The sequence below is a fragment of the Anas platyrhynchos genome, chromosome 19 (assembly GCF_047663525.1).
Source record: "Anas platyrhynchos isolate ZD024472 breed Pekin duck chromosome 19, IASCAAS_PekinDuck_T2T, whole genome shotgun sequence".
Lineage (NCBI taxonomy): Eukaryota > Metazoa > Chordata > Aves > Anseriformes > Anatidae > Anas > Anas platyrhynchos.
Window position 1 is genome coordinate 4040385 of NC_092605.1, and position 15003 is coordinate 4055387.

The 15003-nt window shown below is 53.5% G+C and overlaps 1 protein-coding gene across 10 annotated transcripts in view; it reads left to right on the forward strand.

Annotated features, from left to right (window-relative positions):
* CACNA1G (calcium voltage-gated channel subunit alpha1 G) overlaps positions 1–15003 on the forward strand; it is a 129846-nt gene that overhangs the window by 59885 nt on the left and 54958 nt on the right. For 5 of the 10 annotated variants that reach the window (XM_072025595.1, XM_072025597.1, XM_072025596.1 and 2 more), the window contains exons 11-18: positions 2708–2859; positions 3389–3574; positions 4684–4798; positions 5134–5289; positions 9090–9158; positions 11880–11973; positions 12572–12756; positions 12896–13342. In XM_072025595.1, the coding sequence (XP_071881696.1) occupies positions 2708–2859; positions 3389–3574; positions 4684–4798; positions 5134–5289; positions 9090–9158; positions 11880–11973; positions 12572–12756; positions 12896–13342 (1404 nt within the window). Of the gene's footprint in view, positions 1–2707; positions 2860–3388; positions 3575–4683; positions 4799–5133; positions 5290–9089; positions 9159–10007; positions 10035–11879; positions 11974–12571; positions 12757–12895; positions 13343–15003 lie in introns of all 10 variants that reach the window. The other 5 variants (XM_072025598.1, XM_072025602.1, XM_072025601.1 and 2 more) reach the window with 2 other exon arrangements.

Genomic DNA, 15003 nt, shown 5'->3' on the forward strand with positions numbered 1-15003 from the left:
CCTCGAGTAGCTCATGTCACCCCCACCCGCTGCTCGGGGACCTGCTGCTTCCCAGGACAAAGTAATTCCGTGGCCCTAGAGTGCCTGGAGCAGCCGTTCCTCCCTTGCCTCTCCCTCCCCATGGTCTCTGGCCCCAGGGGAGAAGTCTCCTCTTCCCTTCCCGTTCCAACCTGTCTTGGCCATTCATCTCAGATCCGGGTTATTCTCAGCTCTGTTTCAGGAGATCCCACTCCCCAACCCAATGCCTCCAGTGTTAATATCCTTTTCCTGCAAGGGAAGTAGGAGTGTGTGGAGGAGGAGCAGGGTCCTGGTGGTTTTTTTTGGGGGGGGAAATGCAGCGGGAGCTGGGGCTGCGGGGCGCAGGATGCTGAGCAGCAGCAGGGAACTGCGGTGGCACATCCATGATGCTGTAGTAGGGCTCGGTGCTGTGGATCTGGCTGTGGGGGTCTGGCTGTGGTCACCAGCTGATTTTGGCTCCCTCTGGTTTCCAAAACAGTCGGGAGAAGCTGTCCTTTCAGATCGGGCAAAGCACTGCCCGTGCTTTCCTTGGGGACAACGTCTCCGCTTCTGGGGAAAGCAGAGCCCTCTCTGTCCATGAGCAGAATCAGTCCCTGCTGATTCCCACCCCTGGCTTCCCTGAACTCATCTCCTCTCACCTCTCCGAGTGGAGGCTGAGGTCCTGACCCTGCTGGGAGGGCGGCAGCCAGCAGTAGTGCCCCCGATGGCTGTGGGCACCCTGGTGCCACGAGCCACAACCTCTGCGCTCCCTGCTCCGACACTGATGGGTTTGGAGGCTGGGCCAGGAGCTCCGTGGTGCCCTGGGTGACACCAGCCTCCGTGCTGGGTTAGCGGTGCTGAAGGGCGAGAAGGAAAGCCTCCAGGAACCGAAAAGGAAAGCCTCCAAGAACCCGCTGCTTTTCCCAACAGTGTTGCTGCAGTAATGAGAGCAGCACCACGGTGTCAGGGTGCTTCTGAATGAGTTGATTTTTTTTTTTTTTGACTAATGTAGGCTTTTAGCTATTTGAAATCATCCTGAGGTGCAACTCGACATACAGGTTCTTGGCCTATTTGTGACTTTGTGTCTGGGTGCTCCCAGAGGTATGCAATGTTAGAGCAGCACGGTGTTTAATATCGGGAGCATTTGTACTTCAGCTCTATATCATGTCAGGTGTGTGCTTGGCAAATCTGGCCGAGGCATCTGCTCCTCCACAAGCGTGTATGAGACACAGGAAACATTCCAGCTCTCCCCTCACTGTCCCCTTTTTCTTTTTTTCAGATACTTTTTCTTTTTGATGCAGCCATTTCCCGCTTTGCTACGCTGGCACCACTGCTTTGTCATCCCACCGGAATCAGTGCAGGTCCCTGGGGGTTGTGTGTGCTGAGACAGCAGCAGGCAGGTTTAGGTCCCCATCTTCCATCACACCGGGCTTGGAGGAATTGAGCTAAAAGGGCTTGGCCTCGATGCTGAGACATCGACTGCAGAAACAAAGGGAGTTCAAAGCCCGTGTGGGTTTAACTGTTTATTTGTCAGTGTATGCCTGTAAAGCTTTGGTTACTGGGGTTTCTCAGCCTCTGAACCATGGCTGATGATGCGGTGACCAACGTGGTGACCCTGTCCCCAGCCACCCCTTTGCAGCTCCCACACTGCTGGGTTGGAGTTGGGTTTGGGACATCTCTGCAGCTCGTGCTGCCCCGTGACCAGGCGTTGGCAGCTCCTGGCATGCTGTAGGAAGTTTTTGTTGCTGCTGTTGGCCATAAAAGTGTTTTATGGAAGTGGTGGGTACAGTCAGCATCCCACCCATGCACATCACACCTTGGCTTCTGCGCCTGGCGCAGCCACCCTAAACCCGTGCGTCATGAAATTGGGGCCGTGCATTGGGGTTACGCGGGGAGAAGGGCTCTGCTGCTGCAGGCTCTGCTCCGGCCTTTCCTGTCGGTGAAGAGTCTGATCCTGAACAGACTACACCGTCGGTTTTTGTCTTCTGCCATATGTTTTCCAATAATGCTCGCCCACCCGCCGGGGAAAGCGCAGCACTCGGTGTCTGCAGGCATTGTTGGGAACCCTCTGTGAAATATGCTAGAAAAACATGAAAAGTATTAATTTAGGTCTAAGATTACGAGAAGTCTGTTTGTTGTGGGTTTTGTTGTTTGTGTTTTTTCATACCTCTATTTTTAGATTGCCATTCTGAAATGCCAGGATTGTGCCCTTTTTGCAGGAGGGGAATTCAGGGCTTGCTGATAATGAGGTTTTATTGAGACGTTTCAGGCATAACACCTAACGTTTTTGCTCTTGAAAATCTCAGCTTAAATCTTTTGATGAGACATTAAATAAAAAGGCAGGCTTGAAATGCTATTTACATGAGAACCATCCGAGTTTCCTTTCTTTTTAAGGAGGGTTGGAGGATATGAAACCTTGGTGCGTGATGCTGCGATGCAAACCTCCCGTGGTGGTGCTAAAGCTGCGCTTTACGTGAAGTCCATGTCTGGATTTACTTCCCCAGCTTACAACAGACGTATAAAACTTAAATACTCGAATGCCATTCTTCTGCTCTCTCCTGGGCTTTCAGCAAGCTGTTGCCACGTCCTCCTTACACCGTTTCCATCAGTTATGTGGGCTGATGTATTTCAGGTGTAAGCGTGCACATGCCTAACAAACAGAGCGGTCGGAGCTGCTGATCTTGTCCCTTTCCTCCCCTTCCTTCCCTAGCCCGAGGAGCTTACCAATGCCCTGGAGATCAGCAACATCGTCTTCACGAGCCTCTTTGCCCTGGAGATGCTGCTGAAAGTCCTCGTTTACGGTCCCTTCGGCTACATTAAGAATCCATACAACATCTTTGATGGGATCATCGTGGTGATTAGGTATGCAACCAGAGCTTGCTTTATGCGTGTTTCCCCTCGTTTGACTGGTTCATTAAAACAGAAAATAATGGAGAGTGGGCATAAATACCTTCCCGTGTCACTTCTGTAAATTAACGCACAAAGATACAATTACTAATATACGTCTTGGGGCTATTTTATGGCCATTTTAGAGAGAAGCCTGCACAGAGAGCTATCCATCCCAATGTCCTGGGAAGTCTAGCATCCAAGTGGCACAACCAGTGCCCAATTAAGTAACTGTCTGGCTTTTGGCACGAGCAAAGGCTGTAATTGCACCTGCAGCTGCAGCCGCTGATTTGCAGGCGTGCTCTTGACACTCCGGTGGGGCTCTGCTCCTTGTGAGCCTGGCCAGCATCCAGCCCACAGGAGGCATTGGCAGCTCCTCTCTGCCCGGGGCTGGCTTCCCGCTTCCCATCCTTCTTCCCCCATCTCCTTCCCTTCCTCTCCTCTGTGCCTTTGCGTCAGGCATGGCCTTCTCATCCCCTACTGACCTTTTTTTTCCCCCCCTCAGCGTGTGGGAGATCGTGGGCCAGCAGGGGGGGGGCCTCTCTGTCCTGCGGACCTTTCGGCTGATGCGGGTGCTGAAGCTGGTCCGCTTCATGCCGGCCCTCCAGCGCCAGCTCGTCGTCCTCATGAAGACCATGGACAACGTGGCCACCTTCTGCATGTTGCTGATGCTCTTCATCTTCATCTTTAGGTGGGTGCTGGGTGAGAGACATGGGGCCCTGGTGCATGAGCTCTGGGTGCTCAGGGGTCCCTACCAGGGCTCGTCTGAGCGAGCAGCCCCATTGCTGGCCAGTGCTGGCAGCGGCTTGCTGGATAATTCCTCTTAACTCCGGCCAATTGAGACATCTGTCTTTGCAAGACGATTTGCAAGGAAAATCTTTCGGCTGGAGGATTCCTTGACATCCCCCCAAGACAGCAGTCCTGTTGCTTACAGCTAAGCAGAAAGCCAGGTGCTAAAAATGCTGCCAAGGAGAAGGGCAGCGTTCCTAAAATGCAGCCAGCTGTGCTGGTGCTCGTGCTCTGGCCCGGCCTCTGTGCAGAAGAGAGGATCTGCAGCAGGGATGTTAGAAAAAAAAAAAGCTTGGCGTGACCCTGAATTTTTGGGTTTTGGTCTAGATTTCACAAAGAGCCTGGCCCTGGTAGCAGCTGCTTCTCCTGCAAGCCGAGGGCTGACAAAAGCCCGTCCCTTCGTGGAGCAATGTGCCTTTCCCCAGTGAGACACTTTGCTCTGAAACACTGTTTGCTGCCACGGTGCCGAGCAGAGCTGTGAATAATTTGATTATTCAGGTTACTGGCCGAGAGCAGGGGAAAACAAATGATTCTTTTAGCATCAGTCTGAAATGAAAGGTATTCTGTTTTCTTGTCAGAATCAGGAAAGATGTTGTGGGTCCCTTGATAGGTTTCATTGAGGCATTTCACAGGAACCCTTTTTGTCTTCCTAATTCAATTTAAGCCTGTTTTGCTGAAAATGTGTCATTGCAAAACAGAAAGTCAAAACATTTTGTTTAGAAAATGTTGAAACAGAATGTTTTGACTTACAAAAAAAAACAACAACAAAGCAGAAGAAAAAGAAGGATCAGGCACAGTTCTTGGCTGAAACCATGTGGCAGGTCTGACCCAAATTCACAGTCCGTTTGCATGATCTTGAGGTATGATTTTCACTGAATGAATGATTCATCTTGTAAAAAAAAAAAAAAAAAATCAATAAAATCACCCGGCTGAAGTCAGGAGGCACAGTCAGCCCTGCCGTGTGGCTGCTCCTCACCGCCGGCCCCGTTCAGCCCGCGCTCTGCCTTGCAGCATCCTGGGGATGCACCTCTTCGGCTGCAAGTTCGCCTCCGAGCGAGACGGCGACACGCTGCCCGACAGGAAGAACTTCGACTCCCTGCTCTGGGCCATCGTCACCGTTTTCCAGGTACAAACCAGAAAGCACCCAGCTCGTGTGGGTTTTGGGGCTGCGAGTGCTGGGGATGCTTTCCAAAGTATCCAATAGAGCTTAGCGAAACTCCTTGCCATGGGAGGGAGAGGGCCTTACACCATGAGGGAGGGGATGGAGGGGTTTCAGGCCGTATTAGCAAGTAAATCAGGTTAATGAGGAGAAACCCCGAGGCAGAAATACTGACTGTGGTTATAGCTACGGGTGGCAGCCCCAAAGCAGGGTGCCTGTGTGTGTCAGGCTGCCCACCCAGAGCAGACACCCAGTGCGCTGTTCTCCGGTGTCTCCATTGTCCTGATACGTTTTCTCTGCAGATTTTGACCCAGGAAGACTGGAACAAGGTCCTCTACAACGGCATGGCATCTACCTCCTCCTGGGCTGCTCTCTACTTCATTGCTCTCATGACGTTTGGGAATTATGTTCTCTTTAACCTGTTGGTGGCCATCCTGGTGGAGGGTTTCCAGACGGAGGTAATGTCCTCACGCTCGTGCCTTCGCTGTCCTTTGAAGTTTTCAGGGCCTCCAAACCAGACCCAGGAATTTTGATTTCTGAAATGGGCAGCAATGTACTGCTGGAGTGGTACAAGAAAAGAAGTGGGGAAAAATAGAAGGAAAAAAATATATATGTATCTTTTCTTTTTTTTCCCCTTCTTTTTTCCTTAGCTAGGGTGCAATTTAATTCAGCAAGCCCTTTAAGCGAAGGGCTTAAATGAAAGGCATTGTTAGCGTTAATGCAGGAGGGAGAAGTCAGCGGTGAGTCAGGCACTGCGGCTGGGATAACTGCTATGACAGTGTCTCTGAAACGCTTCTTGCCGTGCTTGTGAGCTAGATTAAACCCCTCCTGAAAACTTACGCAGGCTGCCGGGAGATTAGTCTGATTGCCTATTTATTTGATGGCCCGCGCTGATGGAGCTCCTCTCGTCCCCAGCACTGCGGTGCTCTCCCCAGTTTAACTTGAATGGGGCTTTGTCCCTGCCAGCTGGGAACCTCCACGGGGCAGCTGTGGGCTTTCATGAAGGGCAGGGGGGGTAGATTTGAGCTGCACGTTTTTCCCCCAAACTGTGCAGCTGGGAACAAACAAGCGTGGCAGCCAGTCCCCAGCATGGAGACCTTCCATGCCCGCTGCCTTGCAGGGGTTGTCCAACTTCGGAGATGCTTGGTGGGAGCGAGGGGGTTTTGCACCCTACCCAGGATTTAGGGAGGAATATATACCCTAAAACCATCCACTGGGATCTGCTTGTATGGGCTGTGCTTCTACACGTTATCTCTGCTTTTTATTAAGCGTGCTGGGGTGGCTGAATATTATTTAAGATTGGTTGCTTATCACCCTATCCGAGCAGCCTATGAAGGGCTGTGCACAGAACCGTATTTATTTTTATTATTATTATTATTTTTTTGCAGTGCAGTTTAGAGTTACATTAATGGGGTCGTACCAGGAGAAGATAGCTAGAAGAATTTTTTTCTCTTTGTCTGTATCGTCTCTCTCTGTGTTGGTGCTTTCCTGTTTAATTGTTATTGCTGTAGCTGTTGCTCTCAGTAACTCCCCCCCTGCCATTCAGCTGAGGGGAAGGTCACTGCCAGGTTCTCCTCAATAGCTCAATGTTCCCTTGCCTGAGCAAGAAGAGGTAAAATCTCCTTGCTGCTTGTGGAGTGATGACAGCTTTGAAACCGACCCTTTGCTCAGGCTAGCAAATTGGTTCTCCAAAGGTCACCTCGGTGGAGGAGCCCCCACAGCCCCTGTGTCTCGCTGCCTTACAGTGCATTGTCCCATTTTCTGCCCCCCAAGTCCTCGAGGGCGGTGACACCCTTGGCCAGCACCACGCTATGAGCATCCCTGAGCTCGCCCGCCGCCCGCTCTCACCCGCGCCCCCCGCACGCCCGTGGCACTGGGCAGCAATTTCTCACGCTCGCTTTGCGGCCAGCTGGTCCCACGTCATGGCTCGCTGTAAGGTCATGCCCTGCCTTAATGCTCTGTGATTTTATTCCTCCAGCCATGTCCTTGTGGGTACATCTTCCTCGTGCTGTGACCGAGATTTGAGCGCAGGGACCAGAACCCAGCACAGCCTCCGAAGCCCAGACCCCTCTGTGCCTTTTGGGGCTAATTCTGCCCAACCATGGCAATTTCAGCGGGCTTGCACTTGATTTGCGTAATCTGCGACTCTGCTTACGGTGCTCTTTGATGTCTCAGCCTTTTAGGATGGTGTTTTAGTAATCACCTTCCCTCCACGTCCTTGTTATCCTGAGCTCTCAGCGCTCCCCCAGTAAATGGAAATGTGATAAAGACAAACCTCGGCTGAAGCCGAGCTCTCTGCAGCAGAGGGGGAGCGAGCACATGCCGAGGCCAGGAGCCTGAGCTCACCGTGGTGGGAGCCAGCGCTGCCGCAGCAGACAGACCCTCACCCGCCAGCTCCGGCCTTGCAGCTTTGTGTTTGTTCAGCTTTGCTCCTCCAACACATCTCATTCTGGTTTTTGCTAGCGAGCACACAAAGGCTCCTCTCCGAAGCAAAATTAATAGAGAGATCACCTCTCGCTGAAAACAAACCCCTGCATCTCTCTCCAGTGGTTGCACTCAGTCCTTCTCCTGAGTTAGGTGTTTTTCCATTCTCCTTCAGCTGTCTGGGCTGAAACTCAATCCCAGGGCTGCTGCCTTTATCTTCCTGGTCCTTGACTGCCTTCCCTCAATCTGCGAGCACCTCGTTAATTTTAGTGCATGGCTTTGCAGCCCCAGTTGCTAGGCAGCAGATGTATATAAGCAGTTGGGAAACAAAAAGGACCTGTTCCAAACTTTGAATATGGAGCAATATATTTTGCAGGGTTGAGTTTCTTTCCCTTTCTTTTCTCTCCTTTTTTTTTTTTTTTTTTTTTTTGGATAACCTGCTTCTCTCGTGCAAGAGGCACACGCAGGACTTTATGCAACGCGGTTATTTTTGGACGCGCGCTCTCTGATTTAACTCGGGTCTGGCGTTCGTGCGGGGAAGGTGAGCAGGGGACTCCGTTTGATGGAGCTGCTAATTTGAAATCGCTGCCTGAACTCTCAGGTCCCTGCCCTCGGGATTTCTCTCTTCGAAGCAAACAATGACTCCTCTCTGTCAGACATAAAGCTCCTCTCCTGAGGGACTTCCTGACAATATTATCTCCAAAGCGTGCTCTTCCATTGGCGATCCTCCCAGTCTTGTGTTCCCTTGTCCTCCCTCACTCCTGGCTCTGGCCCGCTCCCTGCCTTGTGTCCCCCCCAGGGCCACCCCCAGCATGCCCACTGGCCCCTGCGGGAAGGATGCTGCCTACGCTCTGGGTGTAGCAGCAGGCCCAGCAGAAAACAGGGCTTTGACTTCTTCTTCTGAAGAAGACTTCTTCATTTTCCCTTTGTAGAGATTTTGGGATGGTGTTTTTGTTGCATCCTTTTGCATTCCTATCCGCTTTGTTGGGGTTGTCCTTGTGAGAGTAAAGTGTCTCCGTGTTTCCTTTCAATGGCTAGTCCACACCTCTCTCTTTCTTACAAGCACAGACTTTAAATTAAGTGTCCGTCGCATGGCTTGCAAGACACTGTTCTCCCACTCAGCCCCCAAACTGATCAGTCTTAAACTCTTCATCCCGGCCTAGAGCAGGGCAAAATGGCATTGCCACCTAGAGAAGCAGTTGAGGAGGGGGTACCCTGTGCCTCCTGGTGCCCCACACCATGCGCCCAGGGCTGTGCCACCTTCCCCAAGTGCTGCTGGGGCTGATGGCGAGCGGAAGGGTGCAAATACCTCGGGCTTTCCAAGTGGGCCAGGAAATGCTGATTTCTGGCACCGTGAAGAGGTGCTGGAGGTATTTTACCTGGCTGTAAGAGGACTGATACTGTGTTAATCAAACATTCATTAAAAGCCTCCATTGCTGCTTAATGACGGCGTAATAAATAGAGATCCCATTATGCAGCTGCAAAAAGGAAAAAAAATATCGTGTTTTCAATAATTAGCTGGTGTTTCATTAGCACAATTATCACTTAGGAGCTGAATCAAGCTCTCTGTTTGAAACACTTAATTTAAAGGTAAGGCTGGCCTCTTTGGAGGGCTGTGCTCCACCTGAGGTCTTCCACCCTCTCCCCGCGGAGCCGGCTCTCCATCACGGCCGCACACGGCCCTTCTCCTTCCCCGCCTCTCCTCGTTTTTACCCAGATTGATTGATTGATTTTTTTTTGACTCCCCGCTCCGTTCTGCTGTTGAAAGTGTGAAAATTGAACCCCCCCTTCCCCTTCCTTCCCCCTCCCCTCCCTGCCCCCGTTTCTCCTTCAGGAGATCTCCAAGCGAGAAGACGCGAGCGGGCAGCTGAGCTGTATTCAGCTGCCTGTCGACCCGGCGGCGGTACGTACGCCCGCGCATGAGCCCACCCGTGCCCCCCGTGGTTGTGTCCCCTCGTGGTGCCTGGTCACCCTTCCCATCGTAGTAGCTGTCGTGCTTTTGGGGGTTGTTGGGCTGGTGTCGTTCCTTTCTTTTTTGTCGTCCTCATTGTCAAGTCAGCCTTGGTTTTGAGTCCCGTCCTTCTCTGGGGGAGCTGCAGGAACGAAGGTGGGTGCTTTGGGGTGGCCGATGGGGCTCCGGCCCCAGCTCTCGCCGACCCTTTTGTGCGGCCCTAAAATGGGGTAAGCTCGCCCATGGGGCTTGCAGCAGCTTGGTCCGAAGCGTGCTCGCAGCCTGGTCACAGCCGTGGAGGTGTGGGCGGCGATGCTGGGAGCAGCTCCTGGCACCCAAGGGACCTGGAGTCAATCCCCTGAGCAGCACGGCTGTGGGTGCAGGAGCCCCACGCTCTGCAGGATGAGGTGGGATGGAGGCAGCCACCGCTGGAAGATGCTTTGGGGTGCCCAGGGAAGGTCAGCTGTGATGTGGGGTCCCGGTGAGACTCTCCTGAGCATGGAGCAGGTCGGGATGAGCAGGTGGCAAAGGGCAGCAGTGAGCTGCACATCTCCTAAGTGCAGCACGCCCCGAGCCTCACTCGTCTCCCGACCTCATCTTTCTCTTCACCACCCCCTTCCCTTTCTGCCCTCTCTGAGACATCTGGCTTTAACTTCAGCACAAAAGCCCTTTCCATCACATCCAAGTGCGCTCTGGCACCGCGGGTACACACTGCCTTAGCCACAGTGCCGCGGGGCCCTTCTCGACCTACCCCCATTTTCTTGTAACCCCCTCTTCTCTCCTAACCCCTTTTCTATCCAGAAAGGCAAGCTGGGAGTGCAAGAACAGGTAACGGGCAGCAGCCCCGGGCGCGGCGCTTGCTGGTTCGCAGGGGACGCTTCTGCCCCCCTGCTGTGGGGTTTGGTGCTGGGGGGAGTCCCCCGTGGCTCCGCTTCCCCCCCTCGGCACACGTCTCGTTGTGCACCCTAAAACTTTCCTCCGGGCTGTCGAGGAGCACTCCAGGAATATGAATTACGTCAGATTTTTTTCCCATTATTTATTCGCCTTTAATAACCCATTAGGGAGAAGTGAGTAATTCCTGGCAGGCCCCCGGAGCTGCGGAGCCGGCGGCGGGAGCGTCCCTGCAGCCAGCTGGAGCCCGTGCTCGCTGGAGCCAGACAGCCCCAAATCCAGCGAATTTCGGGCCAGCCTGGCTTCACGGCCCCCTCTCGCAAGGTGCATTCCTGACCTTCCCTGCTTCCTGCAGGGCGGCCTTCCCTGGACAGCACGGCAGTCCCGAGTGCTCAGGAGGGGAAGGGAAGAGCCAGCTCTTCGCATCGCACTCTCTTTTGCTTTAAAACTGTGTCTGAGAGTGTCCAGCCTGCCTGGAAAAGAAACAAAAAGAAAGCAAAGCAAAAAAAAAAAAATACCCTAAGTGTTTAGCAAACCAGGTGGGGAGCAGCAGAGCTGACCCCTGCCCTAACCAAGAGGTGCACAGCACCAGACGTGGTGTCGGAGGCCATCTCCCTTCTGGCCCTGTGCTGCTGAGCTTTCCTCCAGGCTGGGGCCCCTCTGCCTTTCTCCCACCAGGAACCCGAGCACCAAACCTCCGCAGGGGCTCCCGGGGTGCAGCTTGGCCTTGGGGTGGGGGTTCTGGGGCTCCTGGTTTCTCCCAGCTGAAGTGAGGGTCTGCTTGGCTTCTCATCCCGGCACCCTGCCTCCCTTCCCTGCCCTCCTCCCTCCTGATGTGCCTCACGCCGGGGTCTGGTGCCCTTTGCCAGAACATTTGAGTGTTTTCAGCCCCAAATCCTTCTCTGTTGGATGGGCATCCTTCTGGCAAGCACCTTTTCCTGCCGGATGGGTCCTGACTATACCACACCCTAAGCACCTTTCTGCAGTGCCAATGGACAGAATCGTGCAGGGAGGTCCCTAAGTGGGTCCGTGCCACGAGACTGAGCGAGAGCCCAGGCACCACGCTGCGAGAAATGGTAAACCTCATCCCTCCCCTCCTGAGGACGGGCACGTGTCCTCGGCAGCTCTCAGGATTTGAAAAGATGCAGTGGAATTTGTGTAAATCCCCCAAACTTCTGCTTCTGCTATGTTGCAGCTGGAGGGTGCGTGGCCACTCAGGGGCAGCTGTTATCAGGTACCTCTTGGAGCCTCTTCCATCAGCTACACAGAAAGTCAGGGTCCCTCATGTCCCTTCTGAATCTTCAGTTGCTTTGTCGAAGCATCACTAGAAAGAGCCATGTGAATGCCCATGCAGAGGGAGCTTTAAGCTATGCTACAGAAATTGAGAGAGATGAGTAGGGTCAATTTTTGTCCCAAAGTTGCTCATCAGAATCCTTCCCTCATATCCACACCATGTGCAATTCCAGGAAACCCCAAAATAGGCAATGCTTTCTGGAGGTGTTTTTTTTCTTCTTTTTTTTTTTTTCTTTTTTTTTTTTTTTTCTGATCCCTTTTTGGGACTGCGTTTGGAATCAGAGGCAGTCTGTCTTCCTGGTAGGAGGTTAATTAGTCTGTGGTATAAATATGTGCATGCCTCATTTTGTGAAAGGTGGTGTTGCATCGTGGTGCAAAACTCGGTGGATCCGTAGGTGTGTTGTTGGCAGTGGGAACCCGTTTGTCGGAGGGGTGTCCGTGCGGTGCAGCCCTCCCTCCTCCCTGCTGAAGCTCTCTGCTTTGCTCCAGGGCGACGCTTCCAAGTCCGACTCGGAGGGCGATCTCTTCCCCCGCAGCCTGGAAGAGGAGGCCGGGCTGAAGAAAAACTTGTCGAACCCAGCCTGTGAGTAACAGCCCCGGGACACCTGTCCCTGCTGCAGAAACCCTGCTCTGCTGTGAAAACCGGGTGTCCTGGATGGGGAGAGCCCTCCTGGGGAGGATGCATTCATCCTGGCGCACAGCAGGCTTGTGCTGCGGGGTTGGAGTGCAAGCTGCAAAGGGAGAGGCAATGGCATTTGGGCACGTGTTGTCAGTGCCAGGCATGAGGTCTGGGTGTTTGGAGCATCCCTGCAGGGGCACAAGTGGAGGAGCCCTTGGGGGGAATCGGGGAAGGAGGAGGATGGAGAGGAGAGATGGAGCCCAACATGGGCAGGGGTCTCCAGGGGAGGAGTTGGCAGGGCTCAGCTGAAGGGTTGAGGGGCAGCAGATAACAGATTTGCTTCCCTTTCTCTTCAGTGCCTGATCCCATTCCCAACTTACCCCTCACTATTTCCCTGCCATGTTAGAGGAAGGCTCTCGGCTCCCCAGATGGCTTTTGGTCCCCGTCCTCCTGAAGCTCAGAGGACAAACACCCCTCATGCAGCTGCTCCGCCTGCCCGAGAGGAGGCTGTGACTGTGCCCCAGGATGAGGGGGGCACCTAAACACCCCTTGTGTCTTCCAGTGATGGCCCTGAGCGACCACCCGGAGCTGAAGAAGAGCCTCACCCCACCGCTCATCATCCACACGGCCGCCACGCCGATGCCCATGCCCAAGAGCGCCGTGTTTGGCGAGGCCGCGCAGGGCCATGAGTCGCGCCGGGCCAGCGGCGTCTCCGTGGACCCTGCTGCCTACGAGCTCAAGTCCCCAGTAAGGACCTGAGCATCCTGTGGGTGCTCCACGGGCATCTCCCAGGCTCACGGGGTTGTTTTGTGTGCTCGAGCCGAGTGGAGACAGCCCGGCACAGGTGGGTGGCACGGTGCTGACATTGTCCCCATCCCTCCCGCAGCCCAGCGCCCGCAGCTCCCCGCACAGCCCCTGGAGTGCTGGCAGCAGCTGGACCAGCCGCCGCTCCAGCTGGAACAGCATCGGCCGGGCGCCCAGCCTCAAACGGCGGGGCCAGAGCGGAGAGCGCAGGTCCCTGCTCTCCGGGGAGGGGAAGGAGAGCTCGGAGGATGGGGAGAGCTCGGACGAGGAGCGCTCCAGCCGGGCCGGCAGCTTCAACGGCTCCTTACCTCATCGCATGGAGTCGCTGGAAACAAAAGGCTCCTTCGACCTCCAGGACACCCTGCAGGTGCCTTCCCTGTACCGGACCAGCAGCATGCACAGCAGTCGCACCTCCGCCTCCGAGCACCAGGACTGCAATGGGAAAACCTCTCCAGGCCTGCTGGTTCACCAGCTCCACCTGGACGACCCCCGGCAGGACTGCGATGATGGTGATGATGAAGGCAACATGGTAAGGAAGTGCCAAGTGCTTACTTTTGGCTTTTTTTTGCTCGACCAAGTGCTATCGGCACCTGTCTCGGGAGCGCGCTGGTGGGTGCAAAGCCATGGCCACTGCAAGAGGTGGGTGTCACCACCAGCCCAGGCTGAGGGGCACCAGCAGAGCACCAGGAGCAATCGGGCCGTGGATGCTGCCAGAAGAAGGGCAGGCGTTATGTTAAGTGTTTCAGTGCCGTATCAGATGGCTCTGGATGGAGATATCAGGTTCCAGGAAAAGGCGTGGATCAAATGCTATCGCAGCAGTACGTGCCCCCATCGTGGCAGTATGTGCCCCCGTCCCTGCAGGAATTTAATATGTGTGGATGTGGCACTAAGGGACACGGTTTAGTGTCCCTTACTGGACTCAGCAGGTCAGGCTGGTGACTGGGCTTGGTGACCTCGAAGGTCTTTTCCAACCTAGATGATTCTAAAATTTTATTCTAAGATCGTATGCTTTTCTGTTCTTATTTTTTTATTATATTCAATAAGTAAATTTCCCTGCTCCCCAGCCATTGTTTGGCTTTCAGCTCCCACACACAGGAGCAGACAATTTCTGTTGACATCAACAGGCAATGCAAGGGCAGGGCTTGGCCCACAAGTCCCACGGAGACATTAGTCCCATAGAGACAGTGGTAATTTCAAAGGCTTTGCATTAATTTCAGTATGAAGAGGCATTAGTCCAATAAGTGTCTCTTTTTCAGCGGCCTGAAAAGTGCCATTTAGGAAACGTTAGCTAAAAGCATGGCAGCGGGAGAAGAGAAATCAGCTGTAATTTTGAGCTGATTAGAGCGCCAGATAGTAGAGAGGCATCTCCAGCTTTGCATATTCTCTGCATCCGCACTTCCAAATCAAGGCACGTAATTTGCCACGTGCTGCTGCTGCCCAAAATCGTGTAAATGCCACCGGGACTGGGGGGTTTCAGAAATTCCAGCAGCAGGAGGGGAAGCGTGGGGCAGCATGGATGGAGGATACCCACAGTCCTGGCCCCGGCGTGTGCATGGGGATGTCCTCATGGCAGGGGCATTTTGGGGTGTTTTCAGCTGTTTTCAGGTTCTCTCATTGCTTCAGCTCACCTCGTTCTTGGGTTTAAAGACGTGCTGGTCTAGTGGGTCATCTGGGGGATTGCTCGGTTTGCGTTGGGTGAAGCTGATGGGTTTTGGGTACAGCAATGAAATGGTAATTGGGGCGGTGCTGAGAACATAAGAGCTGTAGCTTGTGGGCATGATTTTACTATATTTCACTGAGTTTGTTGAATGAAAATGGGATTTGGAGCATGTGAAGGGATGCAAAAGGCCGTGGTGACTCCAGAGAGTGAACAGGAGAAGAAAGAGAGTTTGTGCTGGCAGAATGGAGTCACTCAGCCGTAAATCGCCTTTAAAACAAGCCATTATCCCATTACATCTCCAGCATGGATCCTCAGCCTGGGATTTTTACTGATTGTCTTAACCTGGTTTTTAACCTCCATAAAATAAATTGAATTTTTAAGAATAGGAGAGGTAATTATTTTTTGAAAAAGCACGACTGGAAGTGATCAGGAGACCGTGCTCTTTATAGCCAGCTAGGGATGGTTTTTATGTCCAACGTGTGCTGCTTTTTCCAGCTCACCTGGTGCAAAGATCCTGCAGGTGCCTTCCT